At 35.1% G+C, this 15,640-nt stretch overlaps 1 protein-coding gene and 1 pseudogene across 1 annotated transcript; both read left to right on the top strand.

Annotated features, from left to right (window-relative positions):
• Window positions 1-7,680: 7,680 nt before the first annotated feature.
• LOC142844839 (olfactory receptor 4F3/4F16/4F29-like) lies at window positions 7,681-8,615 on the top strand (annotated as a pseudogene).
• Window positions 8,616-14,007: 5,392 nt separating this feature from the next.
• Window positions 14,008-14,943, top strand: LOC142844838 (olfactory receptor 4F15-like). Its single transcript, XM_075963639.1, has one exon. It carries the CDS (start codon window positions 14,008-14,010, stop codon window positions 14,941-14,943), a length of 936 nt encoding a protein of 311 aa, XP_075819754.1.
• Window positions 14,944-15,640: the final 697 nt, after the last annotated feature.

Here is a 15,640-nt window from a genome sequence, read left to right as displayed (position 1 = left end):
ATGACATCTTGAAATATGCAGGCAAATGGATGGATCTAGAAAAAACCATATTGAGTGAGGTAACCCAGACCCAGAAAGACAACTATAATATGTACTCACTCAGAGTGACTTTTAGACATAAACTAAAAAAAAAATCAGCCTACAGTCCACAACCTCAGAGAAGCTAGAGAACAAAAAGAATCCTAAGAGAGCTTTATATGGGTCCACCTGGTAGGAGAAAAAGGCAAGATCTCCTGAAATACATTGGGACAGGATAGAAAGGGGAGGAAGGAAAAGGAGTGGGGAAAATGTATAGCTCAGTAAAAGCAATAAAAAGAACATTTTTAGCAAATATTTGCTTCTTCCTATTTTAAAGTTTTTCTGATTGTAAGGTTTGGGACAAGAAGACAGGAAAATAGATTTCAGATTAAACCTCATAATCTGTTGTCTAATTGAGGAGGGTTTAATGAATTATATTTTTGATGAGTAGTAAGTATAGATCAACTGCTCTTTGAGAGCAAGTGAAGTAAATATACAGTCATTTATTAGCCAGACTATAAACATGGACATTCAAATATTATTAAATAAGTGAGTTACTATGTTTTCAATCTGTATTTTTGGTGCTTTCTGCTAACTGACATTCACTTTTTAAATTTGTTTATATGACGTGCTGGACCAATTACAGACAAGTGAAAGGAATAAAATAATAACATTTATTGAAGTTCTCACATTTATATACTTACTTATTGATTATATGGCTAGGATATTCGTTTTGGTTTGACAGTTAAATATGAATCAATATTTTTGTTTGTTCAATAAATAAGTAATGCCAATTATCAGATTGTTAAGCAATTAGTCTGGTATTAAACTATTAGTATTTAAAGTATGGTGTTAATATTGGTTTTTGAACCAAAAACCCTATTCTATCTTGTATCTGTTAATTAGAAAAAAACCCTACAGTATAATGTGACAACTCATTTTACAGAGATATTAACATAAAGTTACTATTACATGATGTAATCTTACAGAGGATTCAGGTCAATTGGAATTACTTCAGGGCAGTGATTTCTATTATTTCCAGTACTTCAAGAACTGATAGTCTCCAAGAATGTGAGTTGGGATACTTATCTTGTCACGATGTCAGTTGCTAGAAAAATTTCTTGATATAATTTGTGTGCACAACATGATGAAATTCATAAATGATTGTTTCAAAGAATAAAAATATGTATCAGCCTGCCTCTATTAGGGGAGTTAGTCTCATGTCCAGTTAGCCCTAATAAAAGAAAGTACATTAATGCTAATGTTGTAAGCATGACTTCATGGTGAGGGGACACATTTCATAATATTGATGTTAAATATTTTCTAGAGAAGTTAGAAGTAAGGGATTATATATCAGAGTAAGGTCTATAGCCTTTGCTATAGATATCAACATGGATAGTTAAAACAATGATGAGTAGTTTTGTATTCTGTATTTGAACTGGTAACATATTAGTCTTCAAAGGAAAGCGTAAAGAACTTGGGGGATGAATTGATGTATTGGTTAACCTTCTATCTCATGAGAAACATCTCTGAACTCACTCTGGTTTGAAAGTAGAGGCATATTGAATTCATAAATGTCTCAACATGATTGCATGACTGGCAGCAGCTTCTCTGTATGATTACAGATTCAAATTATATGAGTATAATAGGAAACCTTTCTTCCTCTAGTTCTATGAAGGCACAGTTTACAAATAGATTCTGTATATATTTATAGTGTGTAATGAGATGTTTTATATATGTGAATATATAAAATACAAAAGTATAAAAATGTAAAATATATGTGCATTCTGTAAGCTAACTAGCACAGTTGCCACCCATACTGATTTAGAAAATGAATGGTGAAGTGCGCCACTTACTAATTTTCATGTAGGCCCTACTATTAGTAACAGTCACTTCACTGTGCCATGAATCTCCAGAAATTATTCATTCTGTCTAATTATGCTTCTGCCCCTTTGACAAATATCTCCAATTTCACCTTTCCATCCCATCCCATTTATTTATGATCTGTTGTTATACTTCTGCTTCTATGAGTGTAGAGTCTCTAGATTCCATGCCGACTTATATATTTCAGCATTTGACTCTCCATGTTTCTTTAATTCAGTTAGCACAATGACTTCTAGTCTTATTCTTGGTAAAAGAAAAATAGGATTCCTGTTCTTTGAAGGGGAACAAAGAATAGTACATGTGTGTCACAGTGTCTGTCTGTCTCTCTCTCTGTGCATGTGTTTTATCCACTCATCCATTATTTAACACATCTTATTTACACATATTGCTCTTTATCTGTGAATGTTACTTTTTCTGGATAAATATTTTTTAAATTAGAATTGCTATATCATATAATATTTCTAGATTTAAATTTTAAAAATTAATTTTATTATTATTAATGTGATTATATATATATGAGTATGGCCAATGTATACTTGATATGTGTGTGCGTGTATGTTTACATGTATGCGCACATACAGTAACACAGTCTTGTGTATATTGGAGGTCAGAAGACAATGTTCTGGGTCCTGCTCTCTCATTTTCTACTTTATTTTTTTGAAACAGGGTCTCATGCTAAGCCTAAATCTAGTCTGAAAATCCCCAAGCTCAAGTGATCGTTTATTTCCACCTTTCACAACACTGTAGGTATAGACACACACAGATACAATTAGCTTCTTGTTTGAATGCTGGAATCTGAGCACAGATACTCACAATTGCACAGTGAATGCCTTTACTAGTCAAGCTATCTCTCTAGCCTGATATTTCCAGTTTTTAGTCTTTTCCATTGCTCTTCATCCTTTTATTTCTCTGCCTACAACCTCTTTATCATTTGTGGTGATGAGAATCAAATATAGGGTCTCACTTATCTGTAGTTTGTCAGGGTCCAGTGTTAGCCTGCACCTAAATTATTTCTCTAGACCAGACCCCAAGATAAACGATCTCTCTGGACTGGAGTGGAAGGACAGGAATAAAGACACACCTCACATGTCTTTATTGGGAGGGAGATTCTCAATGATCCCTCGTAAAATCTTGAGTTCACATCTTGAAAAATTTCTCTCGTTTATTCTCTAAACAGTCTTATATATCAAAGTCTAAATTGAGGGGGGAAATGCATTAACATTCTGTTTCCTAGGTAGCCATGTGAATGGCTTTTAGTAACGTACACAACTACCTCTGCTTGCTCTTTCATGTCTTTTTCGTCACTATGTTAGCTGTCACATAGGCTGAATTAGAACCTCTGTTTGGGCATCCTTGAAATTACAAAGAAAGGAGCAAAACAACATCCTGACCCTTTGTTAGGACAGCAACAGCCAGTCTGAAAGGTTATGTGACAACTTCAAGAGTGTCCTATGGCTTGGGATTCTGATTGCCATATCATGTAGAAATATGGGCCTACGATCTATTCTCTATTATTAATTTTAATAAAACCTGTGCTTCTGCAACAGGACAGATAATTATGCCTGGCTTGGGCAAAGACCTCTTCATATACCCAAATTTTCCTGTCTCTGGAACAGGCATTCATATATGCAAGCTCCTGTCTTAGGTATTTGGCTTCACACTTGTCATTGACTGCTAATCTCTATGAAGAAAAGAGATTAGTGGAGAGAGACACTCTTGGCCTCTGTGTTTTTGAGCCTACTTTTTTGTCAGGAAAAATTATAATGCTTTATGAATAATCATTCTCCTAAAGGATATAGTCTCCTATTTAAAGGAGAAAGGACTAGCTGAGTTGAAAACATTTTTTAGCTAGTTTAGAACACCTCTTAAATCTTTCATGTTGTATCAAAATCTAAAATTTTTAACATATGCATTAAGCCCAAACATTTAGAGTGTGTCAAACCTTTCTCAACCTCTTTTTTAAAATTTATTTATTTATTAAAGATTTCTGCCTCCTCCCTGCCACCGCCTCCCGTTTCCCTCCCCCTCCCCCGGTCAAGTCCCCCCTCCCTCATCAGCTCGAAGAGCAATCAGGGTTCCCTGACCTGTAGGAAGTCCAAGGACCGCCCACCTCCATCCAGGTATAGTAAGGTGAGCATCCAAACTGCCTAGGCTCCCCCAAAGCCAGTACGTGCAGTAGGATCAAAAACCCATTGCCATTGTTCTTGAGTTCTAAGTAGTCCTCATTGTCCCCTATGTTCAGCAAGTCCGGTTTTATCCCATGCTTTTTCAGATCCAGGCCAGCTGGCCTTGGTGGGTTCTTATAAGCATTTACAAACAATGTCATGTCAGTATCATAATGTTTTAGCATTTTTGGTCAATACCAGCTTTTTTTAAAATGTCTTATAAGCATTTACAAATATCATCAGTCAGTACCATAATTTTCAACATTATTGGTCAATACCAACTTTTACAACTATCATCAGATCAGTACATAATTCTCAGCATTATTGGTCAATATGAACTTTTTCAGATATTATTAGGTCGGTACCATAATTTACAGCATTATTGGTTAATACCAACTTTTCTCAACATCTTATATACAAATATTATTAGGTCAAATCCAGTAAGAGTACAATGGCATTGTTGTTATCAAATACCAGTTCCAGTCTCTTAGCAGTAGTTAAACCATTAGTCTGCCCACTTCTTAAGTGAAGAGGGGTTTTAGTCATTTTTTATTTTGAGTCTTTCTTTCCCTAAAGGGAAAGCTTAAGTCTTCATTCTCAGGTTCAATATTTTATTGAAAATGAGCTTTTTGTCTCAAAGATTAAAACAGTTAGATGGTCTGTCTGCATTTAGCTCCAAAGCAAACAGGATTCAAACTGCAAAAAAATTGTAGTCACTGTGGTCAGGCCAAGTCAGCAGATCTCTGTGTGTGTCCCAAATGTCTGGAAGCAGCTTAACATCTGTTCCTCAGTGCAGAATGGCACCTTGAAGGGTAGAGTGGCAGTAGCAGGTCCTGAGATCAGGCCCACCTCTCTGTGGGGGATGGGGAAGACTGGATCATGGACTCTTCTCCAACTTCTTCCTCCAACTCCTCTATGGGGTGTTTGCAGCTATTATGTCATCAGGTCTGCTCCTCCTTTACTGTATATACAGTCATCTCATTTAGCTTTATTTTCTTTCTGTGAACAAAAACACACACAAATCCTTGATCCCAAATTAATATAGGTTGGGTCATTTTATAATTCATTGCAAGGGCTTTTTTGGGAAAGTACAGCCATAAAAAACATTTTTTTTTAAAATAAAACTGCTGTAGAGTAAGTTTTGTACTGAATACATATTTACCATAGCTGATTCACAATTAATATACTGTACTTGCTGATTATTGTGCACTCTATCTGTAGATCTATACTCCACTCAGTTGAGTACCTGTTTGGCAACTTCTATAAGCTCTCTGTTGGAAATTGGCTCATTGTTCCCTTTAATAATTTTACTTAGTGGATCAATATCTCCCATAAAAATATTATAAGTAAGGGTTTAACTATTGTATATTGAATTAAAAGTTTATAAGCTATCCTCCTCTTAAGTTGTAAGTCTCACTAGCTGATGGGAAAATAGAAAAAAAAAAGCATACTTAACTAATGATGCTGGCCTAATTTGACATCAACATGTAACAGAATGAAAACAGATCCATATTTCTCTCTATGCCCAAAACTCAAGTTTAAATTAATTGAAGACCTCAACATAAAACCAACCACACTGAACCTCACAGAAGAAAAAGTTAGAAGTATATTTGAACGCATTGGTACATCTCAGACACAATTTCAGTGGTACAGACATTGTGAGAAACAATTAACAAATCAGATCTCCTGAACTGAGAAGCTTTTGTATAGCAAAGGACATAGTCAACAAGACATAATATCAGTCTATAGAATTGAAAAAATATCTTTACTAATCACTCTTCCACTCCAAAAACATATGAAAAACTCAGGAAATTAGTCATCAAAAGAACAATTAATCCAATAAATATATATGGAACAGATCTAAACTGAAATCTCTGAATAGATGAACTTAAAATTACCGAAAGACACTAAAAAATGATTAAACATAACATCCTTAAACATTAGAGAAATGCAAATCAAAACTACTCTGAGATTCCATCTTATCCCTGTAAGAATGACCAAGATTAAAAATACTGTTGACAACTTATGCTGAAGAGAATGTGGAATAAAGAAAAAAAAAACTCCTCCAGTGCTAGTGGAAGTGCAAACAGGCACAACCACTTTGGATCCAGTATGGCAATTTTTCAGAATATTAGACAATAATCTTCCTCAAAACTCAGCAATAATACTTCTGGGCTATACACAAAAGATGCTCAACCATACTATAAGGACATGTGTTCAACGATGTTCACAGTAGAATTATTTTGTCATAGACAGAATCTGCAAACACCCAAAATGTACCTTTTTTTACACCAATGATAAATGAGAGACATCATTCTTTACAATAGCCATAAATACCATAAAATATTTGAGTAACTAGTCACATGAATGGAAAAACCTATATGATAAGAACTTTAAATCTTTGAAGAAAGAAATTTAAGACATCAGAAAATGGAAAGATCTCTTATTCTCTTGGGAAAGTAGAGCCAACATAGCAAAATAACAATCTTAGTGAAATCAATCTACAGACTCAATGCAAATGCCTATTAAAATTATAACAAAATTTATCACAGACCTCGAAAGAAGAATCCATAATTTTATAAGAAAAAATAAAAACTCAGGATAGCCTAAACAATTTTAAAATTCTCTACAATCAAGGAACTTTTGAATGTATCACAATCTCTGACTTTAAACTTCACTACAGAGCCACAGTACTGAAAACTGAAACAGATTTTTGACAAAGAAGCAAAACTGTGAAATGGAAAAGAAACATATTTAATCTGCTTATTTATTTTTAATTGTTCTGAAGCTGTAGTTCCCTGAGGCTAACTTACTCTGCAAACGTGTCTTTCTGCTTCTAGGGGAAGCTAGGCTGCACAGTAGGGAGTAGGAAGTCTCTCTCCAAACAGCTATATATATGAAAGCATAAACTGAGGGGGGAAATACATTAACATCTGTTTCCTAGGTAACAGGGTGGATGACTTTTAGTCACATCCACAACTACCTGTGCTTGTTAAGTCTCCTCTTTTTGGTCAGTATGCTAGTTGTCACATGACTGAATTAGCACATCTTTTCAGGCATGCTCCAAATTACAAAGAGAGGAGCAAAGCAATATCCTGACCCTTTGTTAGGGCAGGGACAGCCTGTCTGAAAGGTTATGTGACCACTTAAGATGTAGCCTATGGCTTGAGATCCTGGCTGCCATATCATGTAAAATATGGGCCTATAGTAGTTTTGTTTCATTGAGCTACAAACCAGTCTATATTTGTTAATTTTTAAAGTACTTCCATGAATTTTTTTGTCTTCCTGAATAAGTATACCAATTCATATTCATATCAAGTCTTTTAAAATCCACCAAAACTTGGTATCTTTAAAAAAATTTAAAGTTTTTGAAGTAAAAGTATAATTACCACATTTCTTTTTCCTTTCCTCCCCCAACAGTTCCCAAGCACCTTCTCTTGTTATCTTTGAAAACTGTGAGGTGATATTTTACTATGGTTTGAAGTTATGATCCCCTGAATATTAGTGTTGCTTCGCACTTGCTTATTTATAAATGCAGGACTTTACGTTAATACAATTAACAATTTATCATTTCTCCTGTTTCTTCTCTCAGGTAGCACTGACAAAAAGGTCAATGGAAGGAGTGAATCAGTCCGTGGTGTCAGAGTTTGTGTTCCTGGGACCAACTCTTGGGACATCCAATTATTCCTTTTCGTGTTCTCCTCTACATTTTATGTAACAAGCATGACAGGAAACTCCCTCATCGTGTTCGCTGTGGCTTCTGACCCTCACTTACACTCTCTCATGTACTTTCTGTTGGCTAACCTCTCCTTCATCGACTTGGGTGTTTCTTCTGTTGTGTCCCCCAAGATGATTTATGACTTATTCAGAAAATACAAAGTTATCTCCTTTAGAGGCTGTGTCATTCAAATCTTCTTCATTCATGTCATTGGTGGTGTGGAGATGGTGCTACTCATAGCCATGGCTTTTGACAGATATGTGGCCATATGTAAGCCTCTCCATTACTTGACCATTATGAGCCCAAGGATGTGCATCTTGTTTTTAGTGGCTGCCTGGGTGGTAGACCTTATTCACTCTCTGGTTCAACTGGCTTTTGTAGTAAACTTACCTTTCTGTGGACCTAATGTGTTGGACAGCTTCTACTGTGACCTTCCTCGATTTATCAAACTTGCCTGCATAGACACTTACCAACTGGAATTCATGGTCACAGCCAACAGTGGATTTATCTCTGTGGGCTCCTTCATCATACTGATCATTTCCTATATTGTCATCATAATCACTGTACAAAAACACTCGTCAAGTGGTTCCTCTAAGGCTCTGTCCACACTTTCAGCTCATATCTCTGTGGTGGTCTTATTCTTTGGTCCATTGATATTCTTCTATACCTGGCTTTCTCCTTCAACACACCTGGACAAATTTCTAATGAATTTTGATGCAGTTATTACTCCTTTTCTGAATCCTGTGATATACACACTCAGAAATCAGGAAATGAAGGTATCAATGAAGAGAGTATGCAGACAGCTAGTTAGTTATAGGAAAACTTCTTAAACTGATGTGCTAAAGACTGTCTTCAATGAATGTAGAAAGTAGAAACTTATTGTTCATCAACCTCAGAAAGATCTTTATATTTATGTATATGTATATAGATATCACACATATATAAATTATGTATATATCTTTGTCTTTCTCTATATATCTATATATTCTCCTGCTTAGTCTGGATTAACAATCTCTCCTGAAAGCAGTGAATCACATGTATTTATAAAGCAAAGATTACAATAATCTTGAACTTACATTCCTAAGGAATAATGTTTACTTTGAAGTAACTGATACTTAAGGCCTTTAGAACAAGGAGACTTTCTCTCTCTCTTTTTTACACTTGTTTTATTTGTTGAGAATTTCATGCATGAACATTGAATTTTAAAAGTTCCATTCTTCTGTCTCCCCCCTCCATTCATTTCTGGCCCCTCTCATTTCTTTTCTTACTTATGACTTCTTTAATTTTAAATATATTCAAGTATATATTTTAAAACAATAAAATATAAAGAAAATATTAAATCCACTTAATGTTGCCCATATGTATATGTGTTTACTATACATTGTCTCAAATGCAGGAATTTCTTGATGCCTTTACTGCTTTTCTTATAAAGCTTTATTCTACTGAACCATTTGTCTGTCTCCTGTAGTTTGGATGTGTTACCTGTTTGGAGTTTTTCTGCTTTGTAAGAGGATTCAACTCAAGAGAACACACACAGGGGTATAATGGATGCTTGTTTTGTGTAGAAAACTTGTAAGCCATTTTGGAAAACCAACAAGAAACTAAGTAAACATGACTTTTCTGTCAGATTAGCGTTATTCTATTCACACATCAAATTTCTATTTATTTGTATTTATTATTTCTTTTTTCTTAGTGTATTTCCATGGTACTGTGAAACTCAAGAAAAAATGTATGATATTTGAAAGGAGGAATTGAAACAACATATATGTTCACTTTGTGAGTTGGTAAATAGGTACTAAGATACTGCATGTGTTGCTACAAGTACTCTGTGATATGGAAGTAAAACCATCCCTGAAGATTTTCTGTGCTTTTATAGATCTCACAGTTCAGTTCCTCCAGGTCCCAGTCATTTGTAGGTCATCGCCACTGTGATGAGTGTCACAAGGCACACACTCACCTGCATCATCAAATTTGGTGCACTGAGACCGACAAAGCACAGTTAATCCTTGCTCTTAGCTACATGACATTTTCATTTCCATTTTTCTGGCTTGAAGTGCAGTATGAGGTTAATTGGGATCAGACTTAACTGCACTACTAAATGACTTTCGTATTCATAAAGTCTTGTTCACATAAGTAGCCACTGTACATTCTTATGTTCGTTGTTCTTTACTGAGAAACCTGTGAGTGGTTAGAGCCAGTTCTATCATTTGTTCATTAAATGAATAATTTTTAAATTTCCATGTTATTGAAATGATATTTCATCAAGCACGGGACACAACTCTTATCAATCAGTACATTGTTTTTTTTAGAACTAATTAACTGAGGATTAAGTGACTTCACTTAATTAAGTACCTCACTTGATCTTCACTTCCCTCATTCCTAGCTAATAATGTCAAGTCTTCATTAGAATGATGGTTCCTGCAGAAAGCATGCCTAGAGCCGTAGAAGTAGACTTACGTGTTCTTTCTTTTCTATTCCTCTTTTCTGCACTGTTCATGCTTTAAAAACACTGTTATCTGGAACAAGTTAAAATGCTGTGTTTGCGTGTATTTCTTTGTTGGGCTTGGAGGTCTTTAAACTTGGAGAACAAGTAGTGTAAATAAACTTCGTGTGTAGGTTTTTACTGCCAAGGAACTTACAATCTAGTAGACTTTAGCAAGACAACTTCTGGTATGATTTTGGAGATTATATTGTAGACAACTTTGTAAAGCGAAAAGAAATTAAACTGTTTTTGAATTGTTCTGATTGATGTATATAGTGAGATTCACATGATTTTGATTATTTTTATCTTCAAATACTCTGCTTCACTTTAAGTCTTCAGTGATCAAATTTGAAGTGACAGATAAAATCACCAAATAGTCTTAGATTTTTGGTTTTGTTTCAGTTTTATTTCCTCTCCAGTGACTCATTAGATTTTCATTTGTTACTTACACCAAAACAATTGGATTCCAGTAGTAATTCCCTGGGTCACATGAGCAATGTTGGCACGTTTAGGCTCTTCAGCAGCATCTATCTGGTCATTAGTCTCCACTCTCTTAATTAATATCCCCTTTTATTTACTCAGTTATTGCTAGAATAGCAATGGTGTATGTCAAAACTCAGTTAGTTGGGAATTCTCTGACTGGAAATTCTGCCGTTTGGAAATAGGTAGGTGAAAGATGGAAAGGGGACATGATAATGGAGAAATTGGACATGGATTTTTTAATTCAATTTCAGAAAACTAGCCTAGTGGCAGAATCTCATCTCTCTGTCTCTCTGTCTGCTTGTTGGTCTATCTTTCTCTATACCTGTCAATCAGTTTTATATTATAATGTAGAGAAGATAGAACAGATCAAAATAGAAAGAAAATAACTGTAAATTGTGGAGAAAGGCAAATAACAGACATAGAATTTTACCTTGTAGTAAAAGAAATGTACCTTTGGTTTAAGAGCAATCTGAAGTTTTCAGCATATATTTTTGAGGGTAAAGTATGCCTAGTTAAGAATTTGGCTATTAATCACTTCAAGAATCAAAGTAGGATTTAATGTATAGAAACCAAAAGTCAGGACTACTTGTTTTAATTTGTTTCCATGCTGGTCACAGACAAGTTAACTAGAAATAAATTATAGATCGTAGTTCTCTGGTGCCTTTATTGAAACAAAAGTGAAATGATAGACACATAAATTAGGCATAAAATAACTGTACAGCCTTTTTGCAAAGTTTTTCCTGAATGTCTAATTTTGGTATTCTATAATTTATAAACATAAAATTGCTAAAATAGCATTCACTGGAAAAATAAAGAATTTGCTATAAATTATGTTTATTGAGCCTAGAGAAGCTAACTAACAAGGTGAGCCCTTAGAAAAAGATATATAGATCCACCTGGAAAGTGGAAATGGACAAGATCACCTGACAAAATTGGGAACAAAGTTTTGGGAGGAGAAGGGAGGATAAAAGGAGAAGAGAAGGGGAAAGGTGAGGAGAACTTGAGGGAATGGGATAGTCGAGATGGAGGAAGGACAGAAATGAAAGAGCTATCTTGATTAAGAGAGTCATTATGGGGTTAGCAAGAAATCTGGCTCTAGAGCATTTCCCAAGAATTCACAAGGATTATCCCAGCTAAGAACCTAAGCAATAGAGGAGAGGGTGTCTGAACTGGTTAATTGAGTTTTTAGTTGTTTTCTGTTTCATTCTAATTTGGGTTATCATACATAAAATGCATTTAGATATTACCCAGGGAAAAACACAGACCCAAATACAGGTGCATAGCGATTGACATTATGAAATATATGGGGAAATAGTTAACAATATGACTGCTTAATTTTTGAGACAGATAACATAAAAAGGAAGAAAAACAGGCAAAAACTGAATAGTAGAATGTCATTATCATCTGCATTTTTGCTTGTGGAAAAACAGACATGTACACAGGTTAAATGTTTGACCTTATAGTTCTTCTACGAGCAGAAAAATATGCACTATCAAAATGGGGCAAAAATGACCTCAAAATATTTACTGTACTCTTAAATAGTATATTTTTGTAAAAATTAGATATCCCTTTGGTGTCCATGGGATCAGAAATTTGACTTCTCTGATTTTATAACCAAGGCAGTAGTTCCTTTATTTTCTTTAAAGTATGAACTTCAAGTGGCTAAGATTCTATTCTAAATGACTAAGCCCAGGCAAATCTACAATATAGGATGATTTTTTAGAAAGGAAATGTTGGCGAGTCAAGCTTTCATAGCCTGTAAGTATGAAATTAAAGAAAAGAAGAAGACAAGATAATAATGGGTGTGTATTCTGGAGGATAAAAGTAATCAAAATACTCTTTCAGAATTTGCTCAGGTTACTCAGAAACAAAAGATGTTCTGAGATCACTGAGCCTTCCAGGGGCCAATGGGTGTAACTCTTGTCTTTGAGACTCAGAAGACACAAGTCATGCCATTTCAGCATCATCTGATATGTTCAGTTATTTCCCTCCCTCCCTCCCTCCCTCCCTCCCTCCCTCCCTCCCTCCTTCCTTACTAATTGTAAACACCATTTTTTGGTTCTATTCTACCCAACTTCATAATTGATGGACAATCTTAGGCTTCATACGATTTTCTATCAGGGAAATTCCAGTTGCCCAAACACTTGCTTCTCTTTCCAGAAAGTACTCAGAAAAGAGAGGAGTATTCACATATCCTTGAAGGGCACATTAGTTCTTAGTGTCTGAAATATTGGAGACATTAGAATTTTATTTTATATGTGTAGAAAAGTTGTTTTGACATATGAATTTCAATATTTAGAAAGACAGCCTTATTTTTCTGTTATTTTGCTATTAAGCTTAGATTTTTTCATTGATAATTTTACCTTTTGTTATACAAATCTGTATGATCCCATTTAGCCATGGGATTTTGAAGTATTCTGATAGTATGCCTTTATAATGGCCTGCTATGGTTTAAATGATCTTTATTCCCATTGCCTCTTAGACCTCATCTCCACAACCCTCATTTAGTCTCTAACCTCTGGTATGTTTTTTGGACATTGCAGTAAAGCTTACACCTTAGGGGTCTTGCTTTTTCTGTTGTGTCTACATGAAATACTATCACCCCAAATAACTTAATGAATTGTTCACTGTTTATTCATGTTTCTCATGTTTCTTCTCATTTGAATGATGAGCAAGAACTGTCTCATGAGTCCCATTTTGGAATCACATTCCAAGTACTGTCCTGGTGCTCCTTGCTTAAATTTCCTATAAATGAAAGCATCATTTGAGACTTGTCTCAAAAAAGTGTATTATAATAGAGAGAAAGATGATTTCTAACATGAGGAATAAAATTAGAGTCTCTTCTGTGCAATAGCCAGTGTCTGTCCTGCATATGTGGTAGACGAGATCAGTTGTTCTGATTCCAGGGACAGGATGGTTAACATTGAAAGCACCAACTCGGCAACTCAACATCAAGTGCTCTTGCTTTTGTGTTTGATCAGGTGCGACATGTATACCAGTCAGCTGGATTCTTTACAATTGTGTGTGATAGAGATCTCTGCAGCAAGTCTTCTTTTTAGAAAAATCTTTGATTGTCATTTGTAACACGAGCAATAGTGGCCAACAGAATGCAATTCAATTTTTATGAAACACTCAGGTAATACTTGCTGTCCATTGTTAATATACCTTTTATAGTGAGTATGAATACACTATTAATCTGAATATTCTCATTTTTCCCTTTAGGTAACAATAAAATAAATCCTTGAATTGGACCCACCATGAGAGCAAACCTTTCTGCAGTGTCTGAATTTGTGTTGCTGGGGCTCTCAAACTCCTGGGAGATCCAGATTTTTCTCTTTTTCTTTTTCTGTCTATTCTATATTTCCAGTTTGACAGGAAACTTCATCATACTTGTCACTGTCACTTCTGACCCCTATTTGCATTCTCCTATGTATTTTCTACTGGCAAATCTCTCTGTTATTGATCTTATATTTTGCTCCATTGCAGTACCCAAAATGATCTGTGATCTTTTTAGGAAGCAGAAAGTCATCTCTTTTGGAGGCTGTATCAGTCAGATATTTTTCAGTCACGCTGTTGGAGGCACTGAGATGGTGTTGCTCATAGCTATGGCCTTTGACAGGTATGTGGCCATATGCAAACCCCTCCACTATCTGACCATCATGAGCCCACGGATGTGCTTGTTAATATTAATGGCTGCTTGGATCATTGGCCTCATTCATTCATCAGCCCAGTTGGCTTTTATTATAAACTTGCCCTTCTGTGGTCCTAACATATTAGACAGCTTCTACTGTGACATACCACGACTTCTTAAACTTGCATGCACAGATACTTACAAACTTGAGTTTATGGTCACTGCCAATAGTGGGTTCATTTCCTTGGTTGCATTCTTCTTACTCATCATCTCCTACATCTTCCTCCTCATCACTGTCCAGAAGCATTCCTTAGGACGCTCATCCAAGGCCCTTTCTACTCTGTTGGCCCATATTACTGTTGTAATTTTGTTTTTTGGCCCATTGATTTTTTTCTATTTGTGGCCTGCTCCTTCAACACATGTGGATAAATTTCTAGCTATATTTGATGCAGTTTTGACTCCTTTTCTAAATCCAGTTATCTATACATTCAGGAACAGGGAGATGAAGATAGCAATCAGGAAAGGATTTTGTCAGTTCCTGGGTTTTAGAAAATTAATATAGATGGTCTGGTTGAGATATGAAGAACTGAGCTGAAAGTTCGTAGTAGCCAGTCCCCCTAAAGCACTTTATGTTACAAATCCTTTGCATACATTCAGACAATCATCGCCTGTCATTTGAGTCTCTTTTGTTTCCACTGAATAATGGGTGACTCTATTTTTTTAAGAGAAAGAAGGTATTTCTACAAAACATCTACCAATAAATATTTTAAATCTTCTTAATTCTCAAACAATTGTGCCAATAATTGCATCAACCTGTGTTTATGACAAAGTTAGTTTTAGTTCTAACAATAACCATACCAGTTTCAAGCTGTTCTGCCATTGGTGTATTTCTTTTGTTAATGCAAAGATATTTATTAAGTGTAAAAATGGGACATATAGACAATTTGTCTAGTAAAAATAAACTACTGAAAAATCTAAATTATTCATTTTAAATTATTTATCTTTACATTTTGTTTTTAAAATTATATATATATATAAACTGTATTTGCATCATTTCCCCCATCCCTCTATTCCCTCCAATGCTTCACATATTTCCTCTCCATCTCAAATTCACGGCCTTTTCCCTTTATTGTTGTTACACACATATACATAAATCAATCTGTACATATACCCTGCTGAGTTTGTTTATTATTGATCATTTGTATATGATCGTAGGGTGACCAATTTGTATTCAATAAAGTTAGGCTCTTCATTCCTAG

Source organism: Microtus pennsylvanicus, chromosome 2, assembly GCF_037038515.1.
Source record: "Microtus pennsylvanicus isolate mMicPen1 chromosome 2, mMicPen1.hap1, whole genome shotgun sequence".
In the NCBI taxonomy this organism is placed as follows: domain Eukaryota; kingdom Metazoa; phylum Chordata; class Mammalia; order Rodentia; family Cricetidae; genus Microtus; species Microtus pennsylvanicus.
The sequence above is the reverse complement of the archived record's forward strand: the minus strand, read 5'-3'. Positions and strand labels throughout refer to the sequence as shown.

Bases quoted from the DNA above. Each gene is read 5' to 3' on its own strand.
- LOC142844838 (XM_075963639.1), top strand. From the start codon at position 14,008: ATGAGAGCAAACCTTTCTGCAGTGTCTGAATTTGTGTTGCTGGGGCTC.